General features: G+C 39.0%; 1 protein-coding gene across 1 annotated transcript in view; it reads left to right on the top strand.

Moving 5' to 3' along the window:
* Nucleotides 1–25703, top strand: part of LOC111874990 (E3 ubiquitin-protein ligase HECTD1) — a gene marked incomplete at its 5' end in the record, with an annotated part of 58198 nt that overhangs the window by 3617 nt on the left and 28878 nt on the right. The window contains 14 exon segments of the mRNA XM_033755674.1: nt 1–120; nt 862–977; nt 1060–1118; nt 2520–2740; nt 3652–3750; nt 6099–6281; nt 6639–6801; nt 7190–7331; nt 13354–13524; nt 14944–15178; nt 17755–17790; nt 23326–23501; nt 25055–25222; nt 25307–25429. Of these exon segments, the coding sequence (XP_033611565.1) occupies nt 1–120; nt 862–977; nt 1060–1118; nt 2520–2740; nt 3652–3750; nt 6099–6281; nt 6639–6801; nt 7190–7331; nt 13354–13524; nt 14944–15178; nt 17755–17790; nt 23326–23501; nt 25055–25222; nt 25307–25429 (2012 nt within the window).

Raw genomic sequence — 25703 nt, 5'->3', positions numbered from 1 at the left:
ACCGTTTCACGAGAAGGGGTGTGGATCCAGCACCCTTAGCAGATCACGGACTGGTATCAGAACTTCTCACCAGGCTCTCAAATGCCGCAGGTCCAGCCACATCGACTTGTGCTGGACCAGGTGAGTTTTAAATTGTACTGTAGCATCATGATCATCACCCTTCCAGATAACAGGCAATAGTTAGTATGTTGTGTTTGTTACAGACAGAATTGTTTCATGGAGATTCATGTCTTCTTGGATGTGATACTCTGTAGTCTGTTACAAGCTCTCTGACATACCTCTGAAACATCGGTGAATGTTTACCAATCCTACACAGTGTCACATATCAGAAGACACTACTCATTTTGGTCACCCCTGTGAGAACCTAAATTCTAGCACACTGACTTTTCAGCTTTTTAAATGTCTTTGTCAAATATCTTTATCATGGTAAGAAGATAAAAAATTATCGCTCTACTTAATTATGTAGTTAAGATCTGTGCCATGAAGGCACTGGATGGAGGTGATTGTTGAGCTTCATGCCCCTGCCACTTTACCTCCTGGGGAAAGAGCCCTGGTACCCATTGGATAGGAGGCTGTCTGGCCCCAGAGCCAGTCTGAATCCTATGGAGAAGAGAGAAATCATTTGCCCGTGCCAGGAATTGAACCCTGGTCATCCAACCTGTAGCCTAATTGCTATACTGACTGAGCTATTGAAGCTCCTCTTACATTCTACTCTGCATATCCCAGGAGTCACTTCGTTTTACCTGCCGAAAGTCTGGAATATGTCACCCTGAGGACCCATGCGATCCTGCACCTGTTTTTTGTTATGTACATTCTTGTTCACATTCTTGTACAGCACTAAAAGTGACTTTGTTTACTTAGGGACACCCGGTGTCAATACCACCACCACAACACCCGAAACAAAATCTTCGGCTTCAGTATCCACAATAATCAGTTTGTTATCAACCTTGTGTCGAGGTTCTCCAAGTATCACCCATGTAAGTAGTGGAACTGAAGTCATACAAGCATGCGGACTGGGTTACTGTTCAGTGAATATTCACGTTCCTGTCCTTGTTGCAGGATCTCTTGCGGTCAGAACTGCCAGATGCTATAGAGAAGGCTCTGAAAGGGGATGAAAGGTAAGTAAGTATATTCCCCCACTCACTGACTGAGATGAGCCCTTCTTGAGAAATTGCCAATTGTGCAGTTACTCAAGAACTTCCCAGCGTTTTATGGAACCAGAAGGTTCATTACTCTGCTCACAAGAGCCCTCCACCTGTCCCTATCCTGAGCCAGATCAACCAAATCCATACCATCCTATCCTATTCATCTAAGATCCATTTTATATTGTCCATCCACCTACGCCTTGGTCTTACCAGTGGTCTCTTTCCTTCTGGCTTTCCCACCAATATCCTATATGCATTCATCTTCTCCCCCATTCGTGCTACATGCCCTCCCCCCTTGTCCTCCTTGTCTTGATCACTCTAATTATACTTGGCGAAGCGTACAAGTTATGAAGCTCCTCATTATGCAGTTCTCTCCAACCTCCTGTCACTTCATCTCTCTTTAGTCCGAATATTCTCCTCAACACCCTGTTCTCAAACACCCTCAGTCTATGTTCCTCCCTTAATGTCAGAGACCAACTTTCACATCCATACACAACCACAGGCAAACTTATAGTTCTGTATATTAAAGTTTTGTTTTGTATTTGTTTTAAAATATAAATTAATAACCATTGTGTCATATGTCTCATGGTTATACCTGTAATTTTGGACAAATGAAACTTCTTTGGGATTTTAATTCTTAGGGTAGGGTGGGACTGAGTCTCATGGTATGTAGGATGTAAGCGGTCTGTTGTACCTGCCCCCAGTGATAAAGGGGGGAAGTGGAGCTTGTGTTGGAATTACAGGGGAAGCCAAAGTACTTGGAGCAGATGTGCCCCACCCCACTTTGTCCACCACAAATCCCATGTGAACTGTGCTGGCTACTAACTCCCTGAGCTGTGGTATGGCCTCTCTGTTATTGAACAGGAGTGTGCAAACTGTGGCTCATGAGTTGCTTGTAACCATAACAAATAGTCCAGCCTGCAGGGATATACATATATTATTAATTTCTTAATTTCTCAATTTAAGTGTAGAGAAAGTATGAGCTTTAAGAAAATGAATATAGAATACAGATCAAGATTCTGATGGAAATTCAGAACTTTTGGTTCCTAATATTCATGTGTGCTATTGCCATCTCCTGTGTCTGCAGCTAGGTATGAGAAAATCAGATGGGGCCCACTTCATATTTTGTTTAATGTTCGTTGGCTGTGCTTTTCATCTGTGATGGCAGGTACACCAGTATGCTCCGTCGGGCTAAATGTAGTCATGATATTGTTACCCTCAAGTTGAATTATTGCTGCCAGGCCTGCAGGAGCAGGAACTGTAAGAATCTGTTCCCATACAGTAAACTTTTATGTGTTTGTGCTTAACAGGCATTACATCCCACAAGGCAGTTAGTGTACAAATTGTTATTTTGTTTTTGTATGTTTGTGACAGGTGTTCTCTAGACTCAATGCGGTTGGTAGATCTCCTTCTAGTGCTGTTGTTTGAAGGTCGTAAAGCTCTGTCACGCACCGGTATGGGCTGTGTAGGAGCAGGTCAGTTGATACCAAGATTCCGTCGTATGGAGAGTGCCGGAGAGAAGTCACACCGACAGCTTATTGATTGCATTCGCAGCAAAGATACCGATGCTCTGGTGGAGGCTATAGACAGTGGAGGTGCGCTCAGTATTACAAGAAGTACTTTAAACAAATTATATACTTTTCTTTTCTTTCTTCCTCTTCATTCTTTTCCTTAATTTCTTTCTCTTGCTTTTTACATTTGTTATTCAACCCTTTCACACCAAGGTTATTTTAAATTCTACTTTGTCTCGACCTTTTTCTTGTTCTCTCAATCTCTCTTGTTCATGTTCTTGTATTTCTCCTCTTTGTTCTTCTTTCTCCTACATTATATTTATTTTAATTTTCTGTTGCTACTACTATATCTGTTCTCCTGCACTTCCCTGTCTCTCATATCCCTATGTCTCTTCCTTGTATTGATTTTAACATTGCCTTCCTCCGTCATCATCATCATCATCATCCCATCTGCTCCCCCCTCCTGCAGTGTCATGACTTGCAGAGTTGTCTGTCTGTGGTCTGGAAGGGTTAAGGCAGCATTGACTGCTCTGTAAGAAGATAAAAAAAAAAGGTAAAGCTTTCCCTGTACCAGGCCGTGAAGGCCCATAGGGTTGTGAGACGTTGAGGGTCCCACATTATCTAGACAGTCGGCTCAAAGATAGCGGTAAGGGTGTCAGCCTTATGCGCCTGCCGCACTTTACTCCCAGGAAGATTATTTAATTAATTCCTGGTACTCATTTCTGTTAGAGGCTGAGTAAACCCCAGGGCATAGTGCGGCTGGAAGGATACTGATTGAAAAGGCAACATCATTAATGCCTGATGGATTTTCGTTACATATCACACAGGCATTTATTGAGGGTTGCAGTGCATAAACTCTGCCTCTGGTTACTGAGCCAACCATACGAGATGTATGCCGTACAATAGATTTTCTTTAATTAAGCTGTTTCTCAAATGCATTGTATATTTTACATGTTACGTTGACTTAGTGACTTTATTTTTTTATTCTTTTAAAGGGATTGAAGTAAATTTCATGGATGATGTAGGCCAGACACTACTGAACTGGGCGTCTGCATTTGGAACTCAGGAGATGGTCGAGTTTCTGTGCGATAGAGGTGCTGAACAAGGGTAAGCCAGCTATCCCGACACACCGGCACTCGTGGGCTTGTCTCATCTTCGCAACTTTTTATGTTTCCTTTCATTTGGAAAACAGGATGTTTTTAATTGCATCCATGGAAATTTGTTCTCTGCCACATTTTTTTTTTATTTGGAGTTTTCCAAAATGAGCACAGTCTTGTTTAGGGATACGCATAGTAATGCCTCTCAGTTGATAGTTGTGTTGATATGCTATTGCGAAACCTTCTATGTGGGTACGAGTATTATGTTTTTGGACATTATCCATCGTCTTGTCTATTTTCTAAAACTGTCCTGTTTCTTTTTGAAAACACAACATTTCGGAGACAATTCTGTCCCTGTTCTCAGGTAAAACCTACTCAGTAGGGTCCAATAGATGGAACTATCTGGAGAAAGGGGCTAGCTCTATCTGTTGGACCCTACTGAGTAGGTTTTAACTGAGGATGGGAAGAGAATCCAGTTTCTGAAATGTTGTGTTTTCAAAAAAGATACAGAACGGTTTTTAGAAAGTAGACAAGACGATGGATAATGTCCAAAAACATAATACTTGTAGCAATATACAATCGTCACAAACTTTTAGATCTTACTTGTATGTGGGTGTTCGAACTCTGACACATTCTGCTCGGCTTTCCTTATTTTATAAGGGGAGGTGTGTTTATTGTATGGTGGTAGCCATTTGCCTTGCTTGAGGTCCAAGTGTGTGCACACATATTTGTCTGTATCTGATGTTTATCGAACTGAATGTAGTCTATAATGTTGCTTCAAGGTTGTCACAGCCATGACTGTGAAGAATACAGTTCTCTTGAGTTGTAGAATCATGTAGTTCAGTAGAAAGTCGCAGACATTTCAGAGGATTGCAAGCTTTGCCGCTTCCTTCTTGTTTATCTTATACGTCATCCCAGAGTATGGAGGCAGTATGAACGCCCAGACATCAGCGAGTTTCTACCGAAGTACACAGTGTTACAACCTGGGAGATCATGTTCTTCGATGTGTGCAGCGTGGTGTTCAGGCGATGCTTGGTCTCTGTTAGGACCCAGCTGTCCTCATTGCAGCTTGTGTGTGTGGATTTCCTCAGTCCCTCCAAGCAGCTGTCATGATGATTATTTTGAACCTACACTGTCACTTCCTGATATATTATTTTCATTCCACTCTGCATAATGATACATCATTTAATGCCTAGTAGCTTCTGCAAATGATGTAATGTTAGAGCATACAACCTCAGGCACTGGATGATTTGTTAACCATTTGATGGATTTCCATTAATTGTGCTGTGATAAACCATAGAATGCCTCCACACCTTTACAGTTTGTAATTTCATGTTAGTGTTGGTACCAGCATGGGGACTGAACAGACATGCGTTAGGACCCTTTAATTGAGCGGCCAGATATTTGGAAAATATTCTCATCCTACACCCTGCCCTCCTCGTAAATTCCAGCAGAGTCCAAGTCCAGGAATGGGGATAATCTGTACAATGTAAGAGACAAAGCTAAAGTGCGTTCATGAGCATTAAGAAGGAAACATCCAAAATGCAGAATTAATGAGCATGAAGTAAACAATATGAACAAACATATTAGAGACTTATAAAGAATTTTATAAGGACTGCCAACGTTTAAGTAAATTGGTGAAAGATGTACTGGTAATCTTCTTGTGAATTTCCATAGTGTTTTGAATAGATTGAAAATTATTGGCTCTTAAATGTATAATGCGCTGATTGTATTGGGTAGACCGAAATGTTTGCAGCTGAGCCGCATAAGTGACCCTAATGTCTGTAAGGTTGAAATTGCTTTGGAAACCTTGAAAAAAATATAAATAGCCATTAATGGAATTGATCCCAAGCATGGAGTGAAACTTCATTTTGAGATTTACAAACCTTTCAGTTTTTGAATGAGGTAGAATTGCCACAACTGGAATGCATTATTTTACCTGTTTATAAAAGGGCAGTAAAACTTGCTGTGGGGATTATTGATGGGTTGTATCACCTTTATCAGCTACATTCCAAATTTCATGATTTTTAAGCAATAGATATGTAATTTATCCTGCAGCTATTCATGTATATCTGTTATATAATGGATACATGAATGAAGATTACCATATTCTTGGATGTGATGCTGTGTAGTCTGGTAGATGGTTACCAGTTTTATGAGATGAACCTGCTGCCTCACCCTGAAGAAGGAGGCAGCAGATTTTTCTGAAAGTTGGTGACAGTCTACAATACTATGCAACACATCCCAGAGAACGGTAATCTTCATAGTCATCTTTGTGAGAACTGAAACCTCAGGGGATATATGACTGTTTTCGTATATTGGAATTGCAAATTCATTCACCATAGGACAGCGTTCATCGTCACTCCACTATGCAGCTTGTTTTGGTCGCCCAGCAATCGCAAAAGTGCTGCTTCGTCATGGTGCAAATCCGGATCTGCGTGACGAAGATGGGAAGACTCCATTGGACAAGGCAAGGGAAAGAATTGACGAGGGTCACCGTGAAGTAGCAGCCATTCTTCAATCTCCAGGTACCATACATGTGCCCTGTACTCCTTAAACATGGAGACAAAGTCTGTCTGACTCTTTACTAGGCCAAGCGATACGCACTAGTGTATATAGCAGACCCCTGCAGAATGTCCCTTTCCTTTTGGATGAAGATGTAGACTAAGATATCCAGTCTCAGAAATGTACTTCTCCTTACTTTAAATCCGGATGAAGGGAATGCCTTATTAACACATTTCCTGGCAGGCTGATGCAGGCAATGCATATAGAAACCATAATGCATTTTAAAGGGATAAAAGCAGCACAGACATATACAGAACTGAGTACCACAATATGATTTTTAATTAATGAGTGAGTCAGAGTGTGGTCCTTTGTTGTGGCAGGGGAGTGGATGATACCGGCTGAGAAGGAGAAGAAAACTGATGCTGTGGAGTCAGATGATAGCGGAGAACCCAAGGGAGATCCAGAGATGGCACCTGTTTATCTACGTCGCCTACTTCCTGTCTTCTGTAACACTTTCCAGTCTACCATGTTGGCATCCATCAGGTAATATAACCTATTCCAAAAGAAAAGAGCCATTTTATTTGTGTGATATGTTTATACTCATGCCTAGTTGTTTGCAAACTGTACTTGCTCAGCAAGGGTATACACTGATTCCTCGGTTTTAAGAGCTTCAAATTCATAAAATTTCACTCTGAATGATGTGGTTTAGTGGGCATAACTCCTGCTTCTTATTCAGGAGGTCTTGGGTTCAGTCTTGGCCCAGAGACGGTCTGGATTGAATGGAATGACTACTCCCTGCCATTAAAGTAAATACACATTTAATTAAAATTCATGTTAATGTTGACCTTTTGGACCTAACTAGTGCTGTGAATATATTTAAGTTTGGGGCACTCATAGTGTATGTTATTTGTGTTACTGTCACATTTTCCAGGAAAGCAAGTCTTAATCTAATAAAGAAAATGGTGCATTACATCCAGCCGTCTTTGCTTGTGGAAGCATGCAGCCCAGAGTCTCCTACATACAACTTTGGCACGATGCTTGTCGAAGTAATTGCAACAGTGCTGGACAATGAGGTAAGAAATTACATTCACATAGAACATGGAAAGGGCAGCTGAATATCTCTCAAATGTCTTCTTTTCTGAAGTCATAATATGTTGTCTAAAATTGAAATTGTTTAGGATTTGGCCTTTTTCATTGTATGTACATATGTATGTGTGAACTAGGAAGTTTCGAAGCAGTTGTTGCTAATAAAGAAACATGCCAGTCTCCGTTATGTTGTTCATCATTTTTCAGAATGTCAGAATTGGACATTAGTGGAATATCTCATTCCCACAACGATTCTGTCTGTTTTCCTGTGGATTTTGTTTTTGAATTTTGTAATTGAGTGGGTAACAGTTGTTTGTATTTGGCAAGCCCAGAAGTCAGGTATTATGAGTGAGGTTTGTTGTGGTTTTCTTTAGTTCTTTCAGGCAAATTTCAGGATAATGCCTCATATTATGCCATGACTGCTTCCTTCCACATCCTCTCCAGTTGTTTACTGATTCTGTCATCTAATGCTACTGACATCATCATAAAATAAACCATAAATAAATCTGTGTAGTTGCTGAATGAACATTATGTATGAAGCATTGTTTATACGTTCACAGTTAATAAATATGGTGACATTGTGTAATTTTCAGGTTATAGCTGAGAAATATAAATTACAGAAAATCTGTACTTTAAGTTATTCACAAGAAATGAAATAACATTAATAACAGAGAAATAGATCTGTTGGACCAGAAATTTACACAGTAGGAAAATAGGCTTTATGAGTTTTGTTTATATACATATATATATGGATTTTTCTGTGAATACAGTTTTCTTCAATATGGGCAGTTATACTGACATTTGTAGACATCCTAGTTTCAGTTAAAATAATGGACACTTTATGTGAAGACCTGCTTTCACTTCTGTGTGCATCTAGAACGTAACATGCCAGATGTATACATCGGAATGTAAAGTGTTTAAAATGAAAGTCATAAGGAAAAATTAAATATAGTTTATTCCATGTATGGTTTTCCCATAAGTCTTATGGTCTTCGATGTAATTAAACAAAAAGGAGTGAACACAATAGATAATACTGTGCGGACATTTTATAACTTATTGCCACTTATAACTGCAAATTTGCAAAAAAATACTAGTGTTTATAACTGGAGGTTTTGTAGTGACTGCATTTGCAGGTTAATCTTAATTTTTAGAAATTAAAAACAAATGTTGCTCCCTTTGCCTCCTTCCTTGTCCTGCTCTTCCTCTCTGCTTCCAAACCCAAATATTATGGCTACTGGAGCCCTCAGTGGGGTCATCTGTATTTTTCTCAGGCATTAGTCCCTCCTTCAGAATGTCTTGAGAAGTGCCCAGAGGATTAATTGTGTGAGATATCTTGTTGGCGGTGGTTAGGTTAAGAGTTTCAGCAAAACGGAAAGTGAACAGAACTGTTGTCTGAAGTCAGAGACTGTTATTAAAAGGATTAATATTTATTTGCAGGAAAAAAGACAAACCCAACATGGGTATTGGATTTTTCCTGTTATAATTGTATGAATTTTAGCGTGCTCTGCCTGTCGGATAGTGAAGCGGTATTACCATTTATAAACAAGAGTGACAGAATGCAGGAAATTATGTTTGGATGCAGTTTGAAATTCATCACGTTTGGTCCTCACTCGTTGCAAGATCAGAATTCTGAATTGTCCAAGTTTTAACAATTCACACAACTAAGAATGAATTATAGATAAACTGGTTTGAAGTGATACATGTAGTAACATTTTATTCTTGAGGGGGGAATTTATTTTATTGTTTTGACAGATGCTGCAAAATCCTTGTGACTGTTTGAACATTATTGAATAATTCATGAATAATAATAATTACTGGTTCAAATCAGGTTTATACTTTTGTTTAGTATGAAATTGACAGATTCACTGTGAGATATGATTATTGTTTAAATTGTGTTATTAGATTTTATGAGAAAATTCCCTTTTAGACATTGTTCATAAAAAAAATGCCTTTTTTGGAGGTTATCTCTGCCTGTGAACTAGTATTAGGACCTAAATTTTTGGACAGATGTTTTTAAAATTTAAGTTGGGAGATTGTCACTAAAAGTTGTTGGATAGTTCCACTTTTCAGCCATATTTACTCTTATTAAAATCAGCTTTGCTTAAAGCCATAAATAGATCTTTCTGTGCATACCTAAACTTTTAGTCAAATTTGATAAACAAAGAAAATCGCAAAGTTCTCTGTTGGAAACTTTATTTACTAGATTATGGAATACATCCTTTTGAGTTTCAAGAATGTGGGGAAAACATAAACTGCCTTCTGCTGTTGCTGGGACATGGGGAGAGAAATGATGATGGTAGGATACACAAATAAAAGGTACAGGGAAAGAATGTGGAGGAAGGTTTGGAAGGGATAGATGAAGGTAAATATTTTAATGTGAAACAGTGATACAAAATTAGAATGATCAAGTCAAGGAGGATGAGGTGGGCAGGTCATGTAGCACGAATTTGGGAGACTAGGAATGTGTATAGGATATTGGTGGGAAAGCCAGAAAGAAAGAGACCACAGGGAAGTCCAAGGCATAGGTGGGTGGACAATATTAGAACGGATCTTAGAGAGATAGGATGGGATGGTATGGATTGGGTAGATCTGGCTCAGGATAGGGACCAGTGGAGGGCTCTTGTGAACACGCTGATGAACCTTCGGGTTCCATAAAATGTTGGGAAATTCTTGAGTAGCTGCAGAATTGGCAGCTCCTCCAGAAGGGCTCAGCTCCATGAGTAAGTAATCTTCAAGACTTATGTAAGTAGCAGGAATGTAATAGGAAGAAGACTGTTTTTGCCATCAATAGATTTGTAGGTTCAATGGCAACCTGGCATCCAGACTCCATGTAGACCTATGCTAAAGTGCAAACACTACCACCCCATCCCATTTTCAAATATAATCATCCTGCCATTCAGGACTGCTTGAATTTAGCATTTAATAGAGCATCATCCATAAATTAGAGGCAGAAATGTTCATTTTGTTTTTAATTAAGGATTAAGATGAAGCGGTGGCATGCGGTTGCTACCTTGTAACCCAAAGTTACTGTTTTTCAGATCTCATATGTAACACCCCCGAAACAGCACAATGGGGGCACCAAATATTACTGTTGGGTTCCTAAACTTGGAGGGAAACCTCAAGGACTTGGGTTATCGCTACGTCGTGACTTGCATGACAAGTTTATAATAAAGACGGTAAATTACTTTAGTTGTGTTTGTGATTGGTTTGTTGAGATGTGATGACTGCTAACATCTGCGTGAAGTGGGGCTCAGTTCCATGTTGAATGACATGAAATAATTGGCAGAGCACGCTAAATGTAATTCTGGTTTGTAAGTAACATTGTTCTGAAGTGTTAATTAACTTGATTGAATATCACTTTTGATGTCGGTAGTACCGTAAATGTTCAGTTAAACGTGAAGGTTTAAATAGTCACTGGGTGTGCAGTTGTACGGGGTTGCAGCACAGAACTCATACATAATGGCCACCAGCTGCTTGTCCGATGATTCTGATAGTACAGTGAAAATCCCATTTAAGGTTTCTGTGGAAATCAATTGATTTGATCATGAAAGTGAGGATAACCTTAAAATGGAGGAAATTTAACATAGATTATCATTGACATGGGATCTTTGAAATGGAATGTTGCGTGAAGGAAAGCCTTAAATCGAGGAACATTGAATGTACCATTCGTTGGCAGAAGAGTGCAGTTTGTTGGCTTCCCCCCACCCCCCACAATAATTTAGTGCAAATAGAATTTGCATTATAAAGGCTACAATGATTCTGTATGACATAGTAGAGAAGTACCGACATTTCATAGGAACCTGTTGCTGCTTCAGGGTTGAGAAATATCCTGAAGATAGGAGCAGGTACTTTCCTACCACGTTACATAGTGTCACATCCCATATGGTAGCAATTTCCATATTTACCAGTATGAGAAACTTAGATGCCTGTGAATTTAATTGAAATGTTTAAAAATCTCAGAAACCTATACCGCCTCTGTGGTCTAGTGGTCAGAGTTCCTGGCTACAGATCCAGAGGTCCTGGGTTCGATTCCTGGCGCTACCAGATTTTGTGAGAAGTAGTGGGTCTGGAACAGGGTCTACTCAGCCTCATGCGTATAACTGAGGAGCTATGTCAAGGAAATAGTGGTTCCGGTCTATAAAACCGAGATTAATGGCCATGGGGATTCGTTGCGCTGACCACGTGACACCCTCTAACACGTGGCACTAACTTCGCCGACAATCGGCAGTCGCTCAGTTGGTATACTTCGCTTGCGGACTACAGGCCATGGAGTTGGTTAGTACATTATTATAATGCCATAAATGTTGGCTTAAATGTGAAGGCTGGAATGCTTCTCTGGGCTCTTGGCCAAGCTCTAGCACTGAGATCATAAATAGTGACCTAACTGTTTGAACATTTACAGTATTTCTGCCTTCATTTGGCCTTCCATAGCACCAAGTAACAGAAAATTGGAGCTTGCCATAGTATCCAGTGGCATGTTTCCCTTCAGAAGTGTTCCATCTTGTATAATAATACAGGATCATGTGTCTGTCCAGCTGTCACCTTATTTCCCTGACTACAAAGTATAATTTTTAGGCGTTCTTAATAAAATAAAAGAGCAACTTATGTGAAGGTTATGTCTCTCTCTGTGACCTAGTATAGATCCCAAACCAGTGGACAGGTTTTTTGAAATTAATTCTGTGAGACTCTAAAGTGTGTTGAACACTTGCACGTTTCTGTCATATGAGGTATAATAAATCCTGATTTGCAATTCATGGTCTGAGTATCGGAGTGTACTGTGTCTGTGGATACCAATTTTCAGGAAACTTTGTTTGAAGTTAGGGAATAACTGCAGTTTAAATGTGACTTAGACCAAAACATATTCTGAAATCTCACTCCTACAAGTAAGGTAAACCTGTGGCATTGTGTGCGGATAGCACAAAACAAAATGGAGAATTAGAGAAGTGTCTTGCCTCTTTTTTGCCCTAAAATGGAGGTGGAGCACTTCACAACTTAGGCAACAGTATGGCCATAAATGGACTTTTCCTTATATTCCATAAGAACTTCAGCAGGGTTTTGTTGAAATTTTATATGGAAGACTTTCATGACTAATTTGCAATTAATTATTCACATTTTTAAAATACAATTAATGAACTTCAGAGACCACCGTTAGTAATTATGTGTATTACATCATGTACTACACCTTTTGTGATCTTGTGTACATTTGTTTTTATGTAAGTAGTGCTTGTCCTGGCTGTTTCCTCCTCGTTGCTTCTGTCAGCCTGTCAGTATTAGACGAAGGGTGAAAGTTGTAAATGTTCTTCATAATGCACATCTTTTTATGCCCTTGTTCCTTCATCTCTTGAATCCAAATTTCTCCATTCTCAAATGCTCAGTCTCACAAGATTACAGTCTTCTGGGGTGTGATGCTGTGTAGGTTTGGTAGGTGGGTACGTACATTTCTGAGGAAGCTGTTGCACCCATCTTTCACCCAGAATTAAACTAATATAAGGATGTAGCAGGTTTTTCTTGCTAGTATCTTTCTACCAAACTATATGGTATCATATCCCAGAAGATCATAATTTTTGATACTGCTGTAATAGCCTCAGATGTCACAGTGTCATCCTCTGACTTTCCCTCGGAATGAGAGATATTTTCAGGCCCAGCTAAGAATGTTCCTGCTTTGTGCTCATGCTTCTGTATAGTCTTACAAATTTTATTTTTATGGTTGTTAATGAAACAGATGTACACAATTGTAACAAGCTGTTTAGGAGAATAATCTTTGAATGAATGATTTTTTTATAAAGTTTTGATGTTAAATACACTCTGTAATTGATAAAGTACCATTAATTAACCCACAAACCAGTAAGTTATAGATTTTGTTGGAAGTATCAGATGAAGTGAAAGTTTTTAATGTATTAGCGAATTGAAGTGAACTGTCAGAGTGTGAAACCAGCCCAAACTGTGTGTGGTTTTAGTCAGTGATATTTTGTTCTTATCTGGGCTTTTAATTATCATACTTTAATACAGGAGGATGAAGATGGCCACCTAGTGGTGCTGCAGATAATTCAGGATCTCATGACTAAGGCACAGGATATCTTCCTGGACCACTTTGCTCGATTGGGTGTATTTTCAAAAGTGCTGCAGTTGGCGGGACCTCAGGATAGCCAAGAGTCACAAAGCAACAAGAAAGATGAAAATGTAAGTCAATTCTATTATAAAAAATTATTCAATTAAAGTAAACTCTGGATTGGAGGCAGGATAGCTCAGTCAATATAGTGACGGGCTGTGGGCTGGATGGCCTGGGTTTGATTCCTGTCAGTGTAAGATTTCTTTCTTCACAGTGCCATAATGCTTCTGGGGCCACCTAGCCTCCTATATGTTGGGTACTGGGCTACCTTTGCCCAGAGGTAAACAGCAAAAATGTGAAGCTGACCACTCACCTCTATCTAGTGCTGAGGTCAAGAAAGGTGATGCTATACCTTCACTCCCGCCATATGTCTTCATGACATAGTGCTTAACTTATTAAGCGCAGGGATAGCTGTACCTTGTGCTCTTGTTTACTGAGTCTAGCAGTGGGAGAGTATAAATGAAATACCAAGCAAATCAATCATAAAGCCAGCTCTTCTTGTTGTGTAATCCCGCAGCTCAACTAGTGTAACTGTTGTTGTATTTTATTTACTTGGAGAATTTATTACTTAAGTATGAACTCCGTCTGCATTAAATTTGTTGGGCATAACCTCAAAGTTTCGCATTTTTGCAATCAATATAATAACAATGCAGTCAATATATGCATTTAACTGCATACCAAATGTCACATGCCTAGCACTAGTGGTTCATTGGTTATTGCCGTAAAATTGAAAAGAATAATTTTTCATGCCTGACATGTTGTTATTTTACGTGTTACTAAATTCTCACCCCTCAAAAAAAATAGAGGTACCTCCAAAAAATTTCCTGTTCTTCCAAGCATTGGTATCATACATTGAGTATTATAAATTAAGAGGCACTAGTGTTGCCATCACCTCACAAATGAAAGATAGAAATTGATTTCTAGGTTGCAACAGAAAATTCAGGAACTTGCTATAAGATTCCTTTGGCAATTTTTGAGTAGTCAGGTCAGGATAATATCAGTGGGCTGGTCGTATATCTTGGATGGAGGCGACAAAAACTGTATGCAGATTGTTGGTGTCAAGGATTAGGTTGTCGGCAAGATACCCTGGGGATAGACCCAACAGGACTGTGTCCCATTGATATTATTTGTATGAGTTTAGGAAAGGGAAATCAAAATTTTTTTTTTTCCAGCAAACAGAATGCTGTATTATACACTGTAACTCCCTGGCCTACACACTGAAGATGGAGGCAGCATGTACCTCAGAAACTTTGGCATTATTGCCCATAATCACACAGGGCAACAGCCTAAAAAAAGAATCAACATCAAAATTATTTTATTTGGTTATATATTTATTTATAAATTACTTGCTAAGCTTGGTTCTAATATTTATGTGCCTCGACTTGCAGCATTGCACCCCACTTGTGAGACACATCAGTACATAGGATACGCTGTGATTTTTGGGGCTGTTACAAGTGTGAAAGTCACAAGAATGTGATGATTGCTTTCAGGAAGAAAATGAGCAGGAACCATTGCTAGACGATGCTAACGACATGTTACCTGGTAAAGCTTACCACTGGCGAGACTGGTGCATATGTCGCGGCCGTGACTGTCTCTACATCTGGTCAGATGCAGCAGCCCTTGAGCTGTCTAATGGTAGCAATGGATGGTTTAGATTTATTCTTGACGGGAAGCTCGCGACGATGTACTCGAGTGGAAGCCCAGAAGGAGGAACGGATAGCTCAGGTAAGTGTTGCCGCTGCTCTGTGTGGCATGTATAAATAAAACTTAGTTCTATGGCATAAGCCACTGATTACCAAGCCTGTGTTGATTTACTTTCTGTTAACAATTTGTATGCATCACGTTTGCTTGTGCATTAATTGTGCGTCAAAAATTAACAGATCATAATTTCACTAGTTATAAATAGAGCATCAGTTTTATTTAATGGCATTGTTCTACAATTTTATTTTAAGATAGCAGGTTCACATCTTGGCTAGCCTGAGGTTTGTTAATGTTATTTTTTAGTTTCTCCAGGCAAATGACAGTAATGACTTCAGATGGGCCACAGCTGTCCCTTCCTGATCCATACATTACCACCATTCATAATCATCTCATTTGATTTTATAAAAACCCAAGTTTTCACCGTAACTAAAAATCTTTTTTTTTTGTATGGGACTCCATTGCAGTGTGTGTCTGATACATAAGCAGCAGTGGTATTTGAGATTCTCATGACATTGAATATTAAAGTTTTCTCGAATGTGACACCATGTAGTTTGATATACAGGGTGTTTCACGACTTTAGGGCATAACTGCAAAAGGCGATTTCCTAGGTCTTTGTGGTCAAAAAAGTTCACATAAACATGTGTCCGATTTTGGATGGTTACGGAGTTAATGACCATTTTTTTATTCCCGTGCACGCCCTTGTGTGAACCGCGTCTTATCATCAGACAGGTCGCTGTTTTTAGCCAGCTGCAGACAGAGCGTTCTCGTTATCTCGACACTTGAGAGGTACCTAAAGCATGGTGGGTTGGTATGTACCCGTGTGGTTCAAAACCGAGTGGCAACCTGTGTTGTGGCCAGCGGTGGCATTTTCAAAAATCAGCTTTAAGCACCATTCAGTTCAAATTAGAGGTAATTTCACAAAGTTAACTTTACATTCATACTTTAAATGTATCATGTATTATGCTGCTTTATTATTTTGTTTCGTTTATTGTCAGTAATCGTTACCTTCTATTCTGAGTTTAAAACGGTCATAACTCCATAACCGTCCAAAATCGGTCACATGTTTATATGAACTTTTTTGATCACAAAGACCTAGGAAATCACCTCCTGCAGTTATGCCCTAAAGTTGTGAAACACCCTGTATAGAAATTATTGTTTCAGAGGAACCTACTGTTTCCATCTTCAGGATAGAACAATCTTCATCTTCTGCTCTTAAGTTTGAGGCATCAGGTTCCTCTTTAAACACTGATTTCTATCTACCAAACTACACGGTGTCATACCTTAGAAGAATCTAATCAAGCATGGTTTTTTATGCAGTCCTTGGAGTGGTAATGAAATGTGTTGCAGTCGTTACTTTATTTCTTTGGATTTTCTTCCTGTTAATTGTATTGTCTCCAATTTGAAGTCCTTCACTGTTGAAAAAGCTAAAACACAATGTTGGGTATAAAATGCACTATGTTGTACCCTCAAAGAGAAACAATGATTTTGGGAAAATAAATTTATGCCTCTGTCAGACATTTTGTAGAATAGTTCTCAATGGAGAAGTTACAGAGACATCTACTCTTTGTTACATCTGATCTGTTCTTTCTGTGCTCCTTAATGCAGTCATGTTCGTTGGTTTTTCCACTACCGGCCTCTATCAACAATGTTGACTTGCATTGTTTGAGGGAGTGTTATTTTGTTAAAAACACTCAAATGTTTTTAGAAATTATTTGCATTCTTTGTTGCCATAATGCTTTGAAGTTTGAAGCTACTGTGGAGCCCTGGATTCAGTACGAGTGTAGTTTGTGTGAGGTTTGTATTTGGCCAGAATAGCACTGGGGCAGGTGCCTTGCCCTCTTCTCATTCTGCCATACCTCGTACTTATCTCTTATTAGGGGTTGATACAAACAAGCCCATTTGAAGGGATGTGTCTCTCCACACTTCTTCAGTTAGTAGCAGCTTGGGGTTGAATTGTGTTTGAATTCTTGGAAGTCCAGTTTCCTGTGTTTATATGTAATGTGATGATCTTGTTTGACATGGACAAAAAACTTTCTACAGAATCGTCAACAAGTGACATCTATTAAGAGCTAAGAAAATTATATACTTTGAAATAGTCACAATAATTAACTGAAATTATTATAATTTGTCATTGGTTTTATATTTATACATCATTTAGGATGATGAAATTTTGTAGATGGACAAGAAGTCTACAGAGAATTCTCTGAAAATGTTTCTTGACTATGTAATTCAGATAAACTACCAACAGATGTCACATGCTGTCAGATACAACAATTTTTGTAAAAATTGAAATTTTGAGTACTTGACACTTGTAGGGTTTGGTGTTTCATACGAATCACATTTGCCGTTCTATGTACTGAAGGCTCGTGCTGTGCCACTGGATGAAATGTTAGTATGTTCTATATTGTTGTATATTCGTGACTGTCATTGTTATAAACAGAAAAAAATCTGGTGATGAGAAGCCTAACATTGAAATTGCCCAGACCAAATGTGTTCCCATATCCTTGTTGTTACGAAGTATTTAATTTGTGTTATGTGTTTTGCGTTCCTAGCACTGACCTGTGAATAAATATTGACGCATTGCCCCCTTTTTTTAATAGGGAAAGGAAGAAATACAGAAACTCTTACCACAGAAGGTAAGAGAAATTTTAAAACTACTATAAAAATTTGTGCTAGAGCTAAAATTGAAACATATGCATACTAGAATTGGTTATGGAGACATAATTGGATTAGTGCACTAAACTGTAGTGGGTGGTAAGTACACCACGTGTGTGTTTCATCCTCTTCCTAGCTTTTATGTTTTGTATTTTGGTTTCCCTTAACCGTTAAGTACATACATACATTCCATTCCGTAGATCCAAAGTAAGTCAGAATGACTGTAGGATGTGGAACAAGTCATACAAATACAAAAGCCATAAATACAGTACAACTGAGACACACACACACAGTGTGTACCCCAGTGCCCTTACCAGGCCTGCAGAGTATTTCCAGAAGTTACTGGGTACATCAGGAGCTTATTTGTGGGGCTGTTCACAGCCAGAAAGTCATATGAACATTGCGTCAGTTGTGATATTTGAGGTCATCACAGTGGTAACTATGAAAACTCATACCTTCTGGGATTCTAAAGCCATGTAGCCTGATATATATGCTGATGTGTCCAGGGAACAGAAATCAAGCAGTCGGCATGCAGTGTGACGGAAGCGTATTCCTCCAAAACATTAATAAACTTCTATCACAGTGCAAGGGGTCGCATCCCAAAATTGGCCATGCCATAGCCCAGGTAGTTAGTTGCTGGCTTCCCACCATGGTGACCTGGGTTCATTCCCAGTTCTGGTCATATGGAGCTTGTGGTGAACAAAGTGGCATTGGGGCAGATTTTCTCCAGGTACTTCAGTTTCTTCTACCAGTTACAGTTCCACCGACTGATATTTACTTACTTACTTACTTACTTACTTACTTACTTACTTACTTACTTACTCATCTAGCTGAGCCCTTCTGGAGGAGCTGCCAATTCTGCAGCTATTCAAGAATTTCCCAGCATTTTATGGAACCCGAAGGTTCATTACCGTGTTCACAAGAGCCCTCCACTGGTCCCTATCCTGAGCCAGATCTATCCAATACATACCAACCCATCCTGTGTCTCTAAGATCCATTCTAATAGTGTCCACCCACCTATGCCTTGGTCTTCCCTGTGGTCTCTTTCCTTCTGGCTTTCCCACCAATATCCTATACGCATTCCTCGTCTCCCCCATTCGTGCTACATGACCTGCCCACCTCATCCTCCTTGACTTTATCATTCTAATTATACTTGGTGAAGAGTACAAGTTATGAAGCTCCTCATTATGCAGTTTTCTCCAACCTCCTGTCACTTCATCTCTCTTCAGTCCAGATATCTCCTCAGCACCCTGTTCTCAAACACCCTCAGTCTGTGTTCCTCTCTTAATATCAGAGACCAAGTTTGACACCCATTGGTATCTACTGATAGTGCCATTAAATAATAAATTTAAATACACATCTTATATGACATTACTTGTTGTGGGTTCGTTGCTCGGTGGACATAGAGCTATGGCACATGTATATGGAGTTCAGGAATGGTGTACATATAACCACGACATTTTCGTTCATCAGTTGTTATATTGTACAATTCCCTTTACAATAACAATTTGAAATGGCAAACTTAGCTCAGATGAACACACTCTGATTTGTGTGTCTGTTGAACGTGTAACTTTGCCAAGAGCTGCAACCATTCATGCATATTGTAACATCTGATTTTACACAGTTTAGTTCATCTCTCATATCCGCGTTATTTTCATATGCCATTTCTCTCGTGTGACCCCCCCCACACAGGAATATAGCAGGCTGGGACTTGGGAGCAGGGCGCACCAGTGATCTATGGGTGTTTGGTGCTTATTCTTGACCAGGCATTGACATGTCTGTATCCTGTTGTCCTGGCTTAGTGGTATATAAATCATTCTTGAATTTCAAATACTCATAGCTCCATAACCATTGAGAATGGGACCTGTGTTCATGTGACGTTTCTAACTGGGAATGATCTCACGGAAAAGTTTATGATTTACTGACATAAATCCATGAGATATCATGTTGTATATGAAATATCAGAACTGGTGGATTCAGTTTTGCAGTAAAAGGTAAAGTGATTTTGTGAATCCCGACTGAAACCAACAGGAGTCTTCTTTGGGGTCTGTTTGTATAAACACGTGAAAAATTATGAGGACCAATTTCAGAACATTGTTTTTACCATATTTACCAGTGTATAAGATGCACTTCTCCCGCTTGTCCCCCTCCCACTTAAATTGCCCCAAGTTTTTTACACTGAAGGGTTGTGGTGGCTTCAAAAGGGCCAGAATTTATTTTTCTCTTGGTAAAAATGCATATGAGGTGGAGATGAAAAATAATGTTGCAATTATTAAGTAAATGCTCATATTTATCAGTGTTAATTTACATGTAACCTCTTCCTGACACCGTATAAACTCATTACACATCATTAAATAAACAACTAAAAAAATCTGCTCCTTTCATCCTCCAGTATTTTCACTTCTTTATCAGTTGTCTGCCAGGCAAGCCTCCCCAATTATCTTTCCAAAGCTGTTTACCTTAGTTTCCTTCCATGTGACATCTTTCCTAGCCTGTTATTCCTGTCTTGATGTTCGTCTGCCTCTTATGTTTTTTTCCTTTTAGTTTCATGTTCAGAACATTCTTTTGGGATTCTTTCTTCACACATTATTAAAACATGCCCATGTCATCTTATTCCATTATTTATTAATTTATCTCTCATTGTATTTATTTTTAAATACTCTAATTTTTTTTTTCGATTTATTTATTCTTTGTCTCTCGCTTGGTCTTTCCTTCTGTACTTCTTAAAAATCTCATTCTCTTACCATTAGTCTACTAATATATGGCTTTATGTATACACTCATTTGTGGTCCATATGACCATATGGTAACTTTTAAATAAATGTATCTGTTCTGTCTTTGACGTTTCCAATTTCAGAAGTAGATCCCTGACTGACTGGTAAAATTCTTCAGCCTTTTTTTAATTTGCCCCATAATTTTTCCATGTGCTCTTCCATTTCTCATTACTCTCCTCCTCAAGCATTTGAAGCTGCTCATATTATCATTATATTGTAAAAATGAGTTTTTAACAAAAATACTTTATATTCATCAAAAAATACTTTTTATGGATTTAGCTCTGATGATGTGCATCTTATACGTGGATAAATGTGGTAAGTTAAAGGTTGTTGAATTAACTTCAGGATTAGTCTGAATTGTTACTGGAGTGTAACTTGTTCTGAGTATGACAGAGGACCTGAAGGGGTTAATTTCTTGTTATCATTGTATTTCTCATATATGTTTTTGTTTTCTGTTTATATAAGCAATGACAAGTAGTCTGAATAGCTGTGAGGGTATGTCTGTTGCCATTGCCGATATTTAAGGGAACTTGAAAGAGACTCTTTGTATGTATAAACTGACTTTGAGGCTCAAACACACCTAATAAAGATTGCATGTTTACCAATTGGACACTGTAATATAACAAAGTTTTGTTCTAAGCTTCCCTGCACATTATATGGGAGGCAACAGAGGAAGAGAGGCTCTGAGAAGACAGAGATAGATGTAGAGGCCTGATTGGCTGCTAGTCTGCCCACTTAAAAGTGAAAACAAAGGAGGAGGAAGAATTTCTTATGTGAATTGCCATGAATAAATGTTAATAAGATAAACAGAACATGTTTAAAATGAAACATTTTGGAAGGTCCTACCATTTTTTAACACGTTAACTGAATTATATGCAATAAAAACCAGCCTTCTGTTCATGTACACACATTATGTTTCTGGACATTATCCGGCATTCTGTTTTTATCTAAAACATATCCTCTTTATTGAAAGCGAATCATTTTGGAGACTGGATTCTGTCTCTGGCTTCATGTAAGACCTGTTCAGTTGGACCTGATGGATAAAGCTAGTCCATACCTCTGGACCTCATCCTGTTTTTATCTAAAAAACCATCCATTTATATTTGAAAACACAGCATTTTGGAGACTGGATTCTGTCTTCATCTTCATGTAAAACATACTCAGTTGGGCCCAAACAATAGAGCTGGCCCCTATCTCCGAATGGTGTTTTAGGTGAGAACAGGATGATCAATACAGAACAGAAAAGAAACATATTTGTACTAATGTGCCATTGTCAGAAACTTTAAATCTTCAGTTTTTGTGCTTCATGCAAATCATGTATAACACTCATGCTATCAGAGTTTTTCTGTAACAAGCGTGCAAGTGAACTAACCCTACGGTGTTTGGGCAAGGCTTATTGCTTTCATAGTATAAGCTGCTAAAAATATGAGCCAGTAGTCAGTTGGGGAACTGAACCAATAGCCTTGGAGTTGGGTGAATGTAGAATAGCACAAATGTAGTTCTCTCTTCTGAACTGTAAACAGTCTGTGATTTAAATCACATATGCTTTTTTTTTTTTTTAAAGAAATGAACACTGATTTGGAACAAAGAATGGCAAGAATGTGCCAAAATAATCACTGGAACTAGTTACATGCAAGGTCTTTCTGAGTTATTGTCTATGTAAAACATCTCTGAGGGCACTTCACACCTAACAGAAGAAAAGTCCTGTGTTATGAGATCTGCAGTATAGTGAGTATCATTCCAATTGTGTAACATGCAGATGATGATTTGATGATCTACATCATGCAGCCTCAGAGATGTTTTAGAGACAGCATGGTGCAGTCTCCGGGGCACGCGGTAGCGTAGTTGGTTGAGGGGCTGTGCTACAAGCCAGAAGGTCACAGGTTCAAGTACCGATGAGGTCATTGGATTTTTATCAATTGACCTAATCCTACCAGCCACACTATGGCCCTGAGGTCAACTCAGCTTCTAACAGAAATGAGTACCAGGAATTAATTAAATAATTTTCCAGGGGAGTAAAGCGCAGCCGGCGCGTAAGGCTGACAGCCTTACCACCATCTTTGAGCTGACTGTCTAGAAAATGTGGGAACCTCAATGTCTCACAACCCTATGGGCCTCCACAGCCTCTTACAGGGATAGCTTTACTTTACATACTGTACTTTTAATGGTGCAGTCTCCAGTTTTGCACAGTTCTGTTCCATGTCCTCTCATAACGCACACGAGATTCATCTCTCCCGTACTCTCCTTGGGAACAGCTGCAACACTCTTACCTGCTGTTCTTCAAAGGTTTGGGAGGGTGGGGGCAATCCACTTGATGGGTGATGCAGCCCGCAACAGGAGACAGTCTGCTGTGGCAGACGAGGCAAACCAGACAGCCCTGGCTGACCAATGTGCACCAGGAGAGGTCTGTATGATGCTTGTGTTCCATGGTCAGATGTGGCTTCGTTTGTTCACTCTGCGACTAGTGTGGAACATGGCTTCCCTCCTCGCTGATTGTTGAAAGATGTGGCCTAATTTAGAAAGACCTTGTGTTACTGTGACCTGGAAGATGAGAGTAATGTCTGTAAATTATGTGGTTCTGAGAAATATGTTTTACGGAATTTTGTTTCTGTTCTGGAGTTCATTTTATTCACACGATTCTTACATTCAGAATTAGTCACATTTGTTAGTTAACTTGAATTTCACTGTATTTTTAAAGTTGATTTGATATTTTATTTTAGTGATATTGTCATTTCTGTTACAGAAAACCGAGGAGAGTTCTTAGAAAAACTCCAGCGAGCTCGGGCACAAGTAAAACCCAACACCCCTAGTCAGCCAATTCTCTCTCGCCCTGGCCCAGCTAGACTAGTCGTGGGAAACTGGGCGCTGGCGAGTCGCAAAGATGGAGAGCTACATATCCACAACTCTGATGGACAGCAGGTAGTAATATGTGCCAGAGTAGCTTGCTTCTCTTTTGAATTACTACTTGAAATAAATAACATACTTTCATCCATTCTGACGGGTTCAGGCTATGGTGTGTTACATTTAGGATTATGGTAAACTCTCAATTATCCTCTTCACAGCTACAAGTATTATGTTTCTGGACATTATCAATCGTCGTGTCTTTTTTTTTAAAGACGTCCTGTTTCTTTTTTAAAAACACAATGTTTCAGAGACTGCTTTCTGTCCCCGTCCTTGGGTAAAACCTATCTCCGGAGATAGGGGCCAGCTCTATCTATTGGACCCAACTGAGTAGGGTTTACCTGAGGACAGGGACAGAATCCAGTCCCCCGAAACGTTGTGTTTTGAAAAAAGAAATAGGTTGGTTTTTAAAAAATAGACAAGACGATGGATAGTGTCCAAAAACAATACATGTAGCAATATACCATTGTCACAAACTTCTGGATCTTATCCTCTTCGCAGGTTAAGTACAGAACTTTTACAATCCGTTAGTTATTGATTATAGCTTCTTGTAATGATTTACATGTTTTCCATTAATATATACCAGTGATGCCTTAACAACAGTTGGCAATGCACTGTACATTTTGTCACTGTCACATCTTCCTCCTTTATACTTTTATTTCTTTTCGGGTTAGTGTACTACCATTTAACAAGAGTTGCTTTCTCCTGTTGGGATGGTAGGCTCACGTTTGATTTCACTCAGAATTCATTATATGACTTTATTTTGATTTATATTTTTTATTATTTTTGCTGCTTCTCCTATCCATTACTGAGAATAATCAATAGAGTTTGAATTTGCTGTGCTGAGTTTCTGGACTTTGTTCATCATATAGTGTTCTAAAAGATTATGATTTGGAAACTGGTTCTGTTTCCAAAACATATTCTCTCGGAATATGAGTGGACATAGTCCAGGTCTTAGTGATCCTAATGGTATCTTGTTGTTTTTCTGTCTTCATGGATTCCTTTCACTCTTATTTCTTCCAGTTTCCATCTTCATCTGTTCTTTCCCTCATTTTTTTCTCTCAGTATCCTTTCAGATTAGTGTACTGATAATATGCATACAGTTCCATTTTTGGAGGTACCCGGTTCAAATCTTGATCTCACTCTCAGTTATCCAGTTTATGCATTTTGCGATTTTTGTTAGTATGTATCTTCAGACAGACCATTCATTCTCCGGTCCAAATGATGTTGTATGCTGTCTCAAGTTGAAGCAGTTTCATTTAATATAAGAATCGGTTGTTTGGAACATTTTAATAATGTTGATTTGAAACTGGTATAAAGTTTGAACAAGTCCAGGTCTATCATTGTAATTTTATTTCACCATATCAGCAGCTTATCTCATGCTACATGGAATGTATTTTTTGCTAGTTGCTTTCCTTCTTGCACTCACAATCGAATTATGACATGCAGCGTTGAAAAAACTGCAGGTTTCAAGAAGACATAGTAAATAAGGATTCTGCATGAATATTATTTCATTTTTTTCTTAATTTTCCAAAGAATAAAAGCATCCTGTGGTTCCTTTCTCCTTGTAGCAAGCAACAATTTTGCGTGAGGATCTCCCTGGATTCATATTTGAATCTAATCGTGGTACGAAACACTCTTTCACTGCTGAGACTTCATTAGGACCAGAGTTTGCAGCTGGATGGACTGGTAAACGTGGCAAGCGGCTCCGTTCCAAGATAGAAGCCATGAAGCAAAAGGTGAGAGTTGTGTTAATTTTGCAGAGCGTGCCGATGTCTGAGTTAATTGTCCAGTAGAGAATGATACCAATATTTCTGTTGCAGGTGAAAGTTCAAGCTCAAGAAATTTATGAAAAGTATTTCAAAGCTGCACAGGCTCAACCTCGAGGAGTTGTCGCCAAACTTGGCAACATTGTAGCGCAGATTGAACGGGCCTGCCAGAAACAAGTAAGGGAGCAAGGGAACACATGTAGCATGACTTTCATTTAAAATGTTACACTCCTAAAGTTTGAGACTCCTTGATCACACGACCCTTAACGTAGTCACTATACAGAAAACTCTGAGTGCTGTCATGAAAATTTTATGCTATCCAGTGCCTGAGATTTGTGCCTACCTGCTCTTAATGACCGTGAAAATGTTATAAGTGAGAAATACTTAGAAAAACGTTAAAAAGATGCTAGAGTATGGTCAACCTCATGCATGAGCACTCTGTAAATCTGAG

The sequence above is a fragment of the Cryptotermes secundus genome, unplaced genomic scaffold (genome assembly GCF_002891405.2).
Source record: "Cryptotermes secundus unplaced genomic scaffold, Csec_1.0 scaffold868, whole genome shotgun sequence".
Lineage (NCBI taxonomy): Eukaryota > Metazoa > Arthropoda > Insecta > Blattodea > Kalotermitidae > Cryptotermes > Cryptotermes secundus.
Note: the sequence above shows the minus strand (reverse complement) of the source record. Positions and strands in the feature narration are given on the sequence as shown.